This window comes from Aquarana catesbeiana, linkage group LG01, assembly GCF_042186555.1.
Source record: "Aquarana catesbeiana isolate 2022-GZ linkage group LG01, ASM4218655v1, whole genome shotgun sequence".
Lineage (NCBI taxonomy): Eukaryota > Metazoa > Chordata > Amphibia > Anura > Ranidae > Aquarana > Aquarana catesbeiana.
The window spans coordinates 979,593,352-979,601,541 of record NC_133324.1 but is presented as its reverse complement, the minus strand read 5'-3'; the positions used below and the strand labels follow the sequence as shown (position 1 = coordinate 979,601,541).

Here is an 8,190-nt window from a genome sequence, read left to right as displayed (position 1 = left end):
TGTAAACGTTTTTGTTCAATGGGAGATTTTATTTCTGACCCATTTTGAAATATTGCGAAAATGTCAGTTTGTAGCCAATGAGTTCACATTTGGGGCTCTGTATATTTAAATCTCCACAGTAAAATCATACCGTATTGTAAGATATCATAGAGGGGGGTGTATGTGACACATCTGCATTGTAAACGTTTTGGTCTAAAGGAAGATTTTGTTTTCAACCCATTTAGAAGTGAAAAAATGTCAGTTTGTAGCCAATGGCTTGATATTTGGGGCTCTGTATCTTTACATTTCCACAGTAAAATTGCACCGTATTGTAAATGTTAGAGAGGGTGATGTATGTGTGACAACTCTGTGTAATCATTATTTTATATATTACATTATTTTATATTTCATTTTTCTGTGTTGAAAATTCTACCAGAAAAACTTGTCTGATTGCAAGACCACTGAATTGCAACTGTCTGATGGCTTGACTCCAGTTCCATAACCACCTCTGAATAGCCCCCTTCCAAAGCCACCTCTGTATACCCCCCTTCCATAGCCACCTCTGTATACCCCCCTTCCACATCCACCTCTGTATACCCCCCTTCCACATCCACCTCTGTACGCCCCCCTTCCAAAGCCACCTCTGTATACCCCCCTTCCACATCCACCTCTGTATACCCCCCTTCCAAAGCCACCTCTGTATACCCCCCTTCCACAGACACCTCTGTATACCCCCCTTCCATAGCCACCTCTGTATACCCCCCTTCCACCTCTGTATACCCCCTTCCACAGCCACCTCTGTATACCCCCTTCCACCTCTGTATACCCCCTTCCACAGCCACCTCTGTATACTCCCCTTCCACAGCCACTTCTGTATACCCCCCCCCTTCCACAGCCACCTCTGTATACCCCCCTTCCACAGCCACCTCTGTATACCCCCCTTCCATAGCCACCTCTGTATACCCCCCTTCCACAGACACCTCTGTATACCCCCCTTCCATAGCCACCTCTGTATACCCCTTCTATAGCCACCTCTGTATACCCCCCTTCCACATCCACCTCTGTATACCCCCCCTTCCATAGTCACCTCTGTATACCCCCTTTCTACAGCCACCTCTGTATACCCCCCTTCCATAGACACCTCTGTATACCCCCCTTCCATAGACACCTCTGTATACCCCCCTTCCATAGACACCTCTGTATACCCCCCTTCCATATCCACCTTTGTATACCCCCCTTCCATAGCCACCTCTGTATACCCCCCTTCCACCTCTGTATACCCCCCTTCCACAGTCACCTCTGTATACCCCCCTTCCACAGTCACCTCTGTGTACCCCCCTTCCACAGCCACCTCTGTGTACCCCCCTTCCACAGCCACCTCTGTATACCCCCCTTCCATAGCCACCTCTGTATATCTACCGCCCCCACCCCCACCCCACAGCCACAATTTGTAATCCTCCCTGTAAAGAGTTCTCACCTCTTTTCACAAATTCCTCCCCCTCCTTCTCACAGTTCTCCTCCTCAGCGGACACTGCACCTCTCTGGTATATGTGTGCGCTCTTTTTCCAACACAGTCTCAGATGTGTAGCATAGAGGCAGAACCCTTCACTGTGTTCTGTGCTCGGTGGTATAGAAGTGTGTGTGTGGGGGGGGGGGGGGGTGACGGGACGGGGGAGCTCCGACGACCGCTCTGCCTCTCTCCCTGTCTCAGACCAGCCACTGCGGTCCTGCAGCTCCTGACAGAGGGAGAAGGAGGATGAGCCGGCTCTTACACACACAGCCCGCGGCTCTTCTCCTCCCCTGTCAGTGTGGCCGCTTGTGTTAAGACGGCCGGGAGAGCAAACAGGGGAGGACAGAACAGCTGTGTTCAGTACCGCTACACCGGGAGAACTAACGCAGCGCGGGGTCCTGAACCCGCCCCCTCTCACACTCCGCCCAGGGCACACGCCCCTCCCGCCCACGCATTGTACCGCCTCTGAACAGACATTCTGAAGAAATAATGAAACCTCCCATAAAATGAGTCCACTCAGCACTAAGGCTCCTGTATAAATTCACCATCAGCCAAGAAGAGAACTCAAAGCAACCTGCAGAGAGATATCCGTTCCCATCATCTCACCCTCACATACAACTGGAAGATGAGTTCTCTCGAGCTGTTCGAGCTTCCAAATTTCAAGGGAGACTATGTGTCAATAGACCATGAAACGGAAGACCTGACATCTGTTGGATTCCTGCAGAGAGCTCGATCTCTTAAAGTCCACGGAGACCCATGGATTGTCTTCAGTGGAATCAATTATACAGGACAGTTTAAATGCTATTCGGAAGGTTCTTATGCCTCAATCCCAGCATTTGAGAAGAAAATCAGCTCTGTGCGAGTTGTGAAGGGCGGTCTGTATAATCCCACGATTACTCTGTTTGAGCACGGCTACTATGGGGGCAAATCTGTGACCCTGACCAAAGCTGCAAATTCCCTTAAATCGTATGGATTTGACAACATAGTTTCATCACAAAAAAATGTCCATGGGGCCTGGGTCCTGTATTCTGAAGAGTATTACAAAGGTGAACAGAGGGTCACTGTGGCAGGAGATGACATTCCAGATTATCATGCATTAGGCTGGGGAGATAAAGTAAGCTCCCTGAAGCCTCTGGATCCCCCTGAGGTTAGAGAGGCTCTCGAGTAAGAAGTGGTGGACTGTCCATCTCTCCACCGTTTACCATGAAATCCCAAGCCAGTGCTGTATCTTCTTCTTTTCTTCTGATTTCTGATATTATCCACGGCCTGCCTGTTACAGAGTCCAGATTCCCATAACACTTCTTCTGATCTGATGAAGACCTCTAGAGAACACCAATAATTGTCTCATGAAGACTTCCAGAAAACGCTTATCCTGATCTGATGAAGATTACCACCCATAACACCAATCAAGACCTGATGAAGACCCCCAGAGAACACCAATCCTGACCTGATGAAGACCTCCAGAGATTAAATCATTGTCCTCTACAGGGTGAGAGAACCTTAAACCATTCCATCTGAATTCCACAAAATACATTTTCTTAGTTACACCGTGTCTGAAGAAGACTTGAAAGATCTCTACTGAACTAAATTTTCTATAAATTCTACTCCATCATGTTTTGTAACTCTGACAAATCTTGTGTTGTGTTTGTGTTATGGACTGAGTGAAGGTTCCTTTTCTCTATTTTTTAAATTCCCAAGATTTATTATACATTTTGTATTTCTTTTTATTAATTTATTTTAACAAGTAACATATTTGAAGGTATAGAAATTGACTTTCCTTAGCAATGATGTCAATGTAATGTTACTTTTATATAAGAAAGGAAAGGAGATATCTAGGTGGGTGTCACAGTGTTTCTGATGATCTGACAATGTTTCCTTCTCGGTGTCATCATCTGGACACTGTGCTCACTCCATACAAACACACAGAGATCAGATCTTTGTAAAGATACAAATGTTTCCATTGGGGAACAGGAGATGTTTATTAGAAATGGAGGAGTGACTTCTATAGAGGATGTTGGTCCATTTCTATCCCATCAATAATGACTTCTTTCCTGGGATTCCATTCATTTGATCACAGGAAAGTGACATTGATTAGTTGGAGGTTCATCAATAATCTTCATATTGATCAGATCAGATGTGTGATCTTCTCCTGTAACATGTTTATTGAGACAATGTAATTCTTTTTTCTGTTTTTCTCTCTATAGCAATAAATGGCTTTGTATGGTAGTGATCTGTGTGTGTCTGTGTATGAGATATACTGGGCTGGGATATACGGGGGGGGGGGGGGGGGGACACACACAGAAGGACAAATGCACACTCACATACACACATTGATTTCTATAATGTACACGGCTTTTCATTTTATGTCATTTTATACAATCTATTTATTCAGTGGAATTCAAATTTCAATAAACTCCCATGTTAAATATATGAATACTATATATATATATATATATATATATATATATATATATATATATATATCGGACAGCACCAGCAGGTAAATAGTTATAAATGCACATAACAAGGTGTGTTCTCAAAAAACCCACCACAAATCCATATATAATACAATGGGGGTTACAGCACAGTGATCATAACTTATGGATTCATGAAATGAAATAATGGGAAGTTCAGGGGTCCCGACCCTTTATAATGACTATTCTGCACCATGCAGAGGAAAGAGAGATCTGAGTGTTCAGGTTCTAAATAGCTCCATAAATACAACATGAGACACTGAAGAGATGTCACCACTTCTCTCCATCTCTACTGCATGGTGCTGGTTAGTAATTACAAAGGACGGGATCCCTGACGTTATTATTTCTATCATTAAGCCTATATTATGATCACTCTGCTCTCACCCCTCTTGTAGGGCTGCTGTTAGAAATTTATGGGGCTCCATACAGCCTACCTGACAGGGCCCGGGTTGCCACCTTTTCTTCAAGCCAAACCCCAACACTTTATTGTAGTAGGATTGTAAAAGATCTGGGAAGCCTTTGGGTACACCATGGGGAGTAGTACTGCGGCGCAGTGAAGAGTGGGTGTGGCCAAACTGTGCGAACAGATTTGTGTGTGACGATCTCGGTTACTTGGGGAGCCACTCTCTGGTCTGAATAATGTGTCTGGGGTTCAGGCAGACTAAACCCCGGACATTTGACTCCGAACCTGGACATATGACTAGGGATGGGCTGTCTGTTCGACTCGAACATTGGCTGTTCGCCCGTTCGCCGACTAGCGAACAATTTGGGGTGTTCTCGGCAAATTCGAAAGCCACAGAACAAAAGTGCTGATTTTAAAGGCTAATATGAAAGTTATTGTCATATAACGGGTTTGGGGACCTGGGTCCTGCCCCAGGGGACATGTATCAATGGAAAAAAAAGTTTTAAAAACTGAAGTTTTTTCAGGAGCAGTGATTTTAATGATGCTTAAAGTGAAACAATAAAAGTGAAATATTCCTTTAAATATCGTGCCTGGGGGGTGTCTATAGTATGCCTGTAAAGGGGCGCATGTTTCCCGTGTTTAGAACAGTCCGAGAGCAAAATGACATTTCTAAAGAAAAAAAGTCATGTAAAACTGATCGCAGCTATTAATAAATTGTCGGGTCTCTACAATACAGATAAGTCATTGAAAAAAACTCATGGAATCCCCCCTCCAGTCCATTACCAGGCCCTTTGGGTCTGGTTTGAATATTAAGGGGAACCCCGAACCAAAATTAAAAAAAAAAAGAGCACGGGGTCCCCCCAAATTTAATACCAGGCCCTTTCAGGTCTGGTATGGATTTTAAGGGGAACCCCGCACCAGCATTTTTTTAAAAAATGGCATGGGGGTCCCCCCAAAAATCCATACTAGACCCTTATCCAAACACGCAATCTGGCAGGACATAGGAAAAGAGGGGGGGACGAGAGAGCGCCCCGCCTCCTGAACCATACCAGGCCACATGCCTTCAACATGAGGAGGATGTCACTATGTTGATGGGGACAAGGGCCTCATCCCCACAACCCTTGCCTGGTGGTTGTGGGGGTCTGAAGGCGGGGGGGCTTATCGGATTCTGGAAGCCCCCTTTAACAAGGCAACCCCCAGATCCCAACCCCCCCTGTGTAAAATGGTAACGGATACATTGTACTCCTACCATTTCACAAAAAAGTGTCAAAAATTGTAAAAAACACACAGACACAGCATGGGACAATTCCTTTATTAAAAAAGAAAAAGAAAATTCCAGCAATGTAATCCTTCCTCATCCCGAGATACGGAGAAAGACGCCGCCACGACACGATCCACCTCCATGGGAGGAGCCCGCTGAATGACGCTAGACCTGCCGTGACAGTTCTTACAAAGCTGAGGGCGGGGCCACCCGTGACGTGCGCGGGTGACCCCGCCCCCTCTGACGCAACGGGGAATGCCGCAGGGTTACCCAGTGACATGTACAGGTGACCCCGCCCCCCCTGACACCACACCATGCATATAAGCCTTTAAAATGAGCACTTTTGATTATTCATGTTCATATCCCATAAACTTTGATGGTGTTCGCATGTTTGAACACATTTTTTGCCTGTTTGCATGTTCTGGATGCGAACCAAACATGGGGGTGTTCGGCCCATCCCTACATATGACTCCAAACCCGGATATATGACTCCAAACCCGGATATATGACTCCAAACCCGGACATATGACTCCAAACCTGGACATATGACTCCAAACCCAGACATATGACTCCAAACCAGTATATATGACTCCAAACCCGGACATATGACTCCAAACCCAGACCCCCCTAATAATACAGAGGTCAGGTGTCACCCTCCCCCTCATAATACAGAGGGCAGTGTCACCCCCCCATATAATACGGAGGTCAGTGTCACCCCCCCTCATAATACAGAGGTCAGTGTCACCCCCCCTCATAATACAGAGATCAGTGTCACTCCCCCATAATACAGAGGTCAGTGTCACCCCCCTCATAATACAGAGGTCAGTGTCACCCCCTCATAATACAGAGGTCAGTGTCAACCTCCCCCTCATAATACAGAGGTCAGTGTCAACCTCCCCCTCATAATACAGAGGTCAGTGTCAACCTCCCCCTCATAATACAGAGGTCAGTGTCAACCTCCCCCTCATAATACAGAGGTCAGTGTCACCCCTCTCATAATACAGAGGTCAGTGTCACCCCCCTCATAATACAGAGGTCAGTGTCACCCTCCCCCCTCATAATACAGAGGTCAGTGTCAACCTCCCCCTCATAATACAGAGGTCAGTGTCAACCTCCCCCTCATAATACAGAGGTCAGTGTCACCCCCCTCATAATACAGAGGTCAGTGTCACCCCTCTCATAATACAGAGGTCAGTGTCACCCCCCCTCATTATACAGAGGTCAGTGTCACCCTCCCCCCCTCAAAATACAGAGGTCAGTGTCACCCTCCCCCCTCATAATACAGAGGTCAGTGTCACCCCCCCTCATTATACAGAGGTCAGTGTCACCCTCCCCCCTCAAAATAGAGGTCAGTGTTACCCTCCCCCCTCATAATACAGAGGTCAGTGTCACTCTCCCCCTCATAATATAGAGGTCAGTGTCACCCTCTCCCCTCATATTACAGAGGTCAGTGTCACCCTCCCCCTCATAATATAGAGGTCAGTGTCACCCTCTCCCCTCATATAGAGGTCAGTGTCACCCCCAATAATACAGAGGTCAGTGTCCCCCCCCCCATAATATGGAGGTTAGTGTCACCCTCCCCCCATATAATACAGAGGTCAGTGTCACCCTCTTTGTAATATAGGGATCAGAGTCACCCCTCCATAATATAGGGGCTCCCCATAAAGACCCCTATTAGATCAGTTGAAATGGAAGTATGTGTGTCTGGGTTTCAGGCAGACTGAAACCCGGATGCATTTGTCAAAACCTGAACTGTCCGGGTGAAGACAGGACAGGTAGCATCCCTAGACAGGGCCTCTCTCCAACCTTGGGGCTGCCATTAGAAATCATGGGGCCTGTTTTTCATGTATGTGGCTGGAGCCACCTGGAGCTGTGTGCAGGCACCTGTGTTAGACTATGGGGCTGTAACAGTTGTAAGGAAACAACCACAGGTTCTAATTTAATAGGTGTGGGTGCAGCCCCAAATGTAGATAGTGTGCATTTTGGGCCACTCACCTCCACCTATACACCTGTCAATTTAGGAGCTGTGGCTGTGTTTTGTACAGCCCCTGTGTCCCCATGGAGTAACAGGAGGCTCCAACCACATGAGCAAACCACTTATTCATGTGGCCACAGTACCTGTGTGAATGAGGGGCCCTTTCACACCGGCTTTGTCCGCTCCATTCAGCAGGGGATCTGTGAGTACATTCACTGCTGAATCAGAGCTGAATGGGACAGATGTCCGTTTTTTTACACCCATACTCGTTTAGCTTGGGTCTACGCTTACACTGTGGACAGGGGCAGATCTGTGATGGCTCTCTGGGTGACTGAATGTAAACAGACCTGTGTCCATTTACATCAGGCTGTGACAGAACGTCCCACACTCCGCTTAAGTGCTTCCATCAGTATATCGCTTCTGTCAGGGAAATAACAATGAGGCCCATGTCATGACTGTTAACAGATATTATTGACAGGTTCCTGCGCATATGCATGGTAGAATTGCGGTTCGGCGCTTGCGCAACGGGACGGTGCGCACATAGCGTGACAGACCCAATTCTCTGATGGTCTATAAAAGGCTTCCCAT

General features: G+C 46.8%; 1 protein-coding gene across 1 annotated transcript; it reads left to right on the top strand.

The window, feature by feature from the left end:
- The first annotated feature begins 2,114 nt into the window (after positions 1 to 2,114).
- Positions 2,115 to 2,657, top strand: LOC141129006 (epidermal differentiation-specific protein-like). Its single transcript, XM_073616715.1, has one exon. The coding sequence runs from the start codon at positions 2,115 to 2,117 to the stop codon at positions 2,655 to 2,657; it is 543 nt and encodes a 180-aa protein (XP_073472816.1).
- The last annotated feature ends 5,533 nt before the right edge of the window (positions 2,658 to 8,190 follow it).

Excerpts from the sequence above, each read along its gene's own strand:
- LOC141129006 (XM_073616715.1), top strand. The coding sequence starts at position 2,115 with ATGAGTTCTCTCGAGCTGTTCGAGCTTCCAAATTTCAAGGGAGACTAT.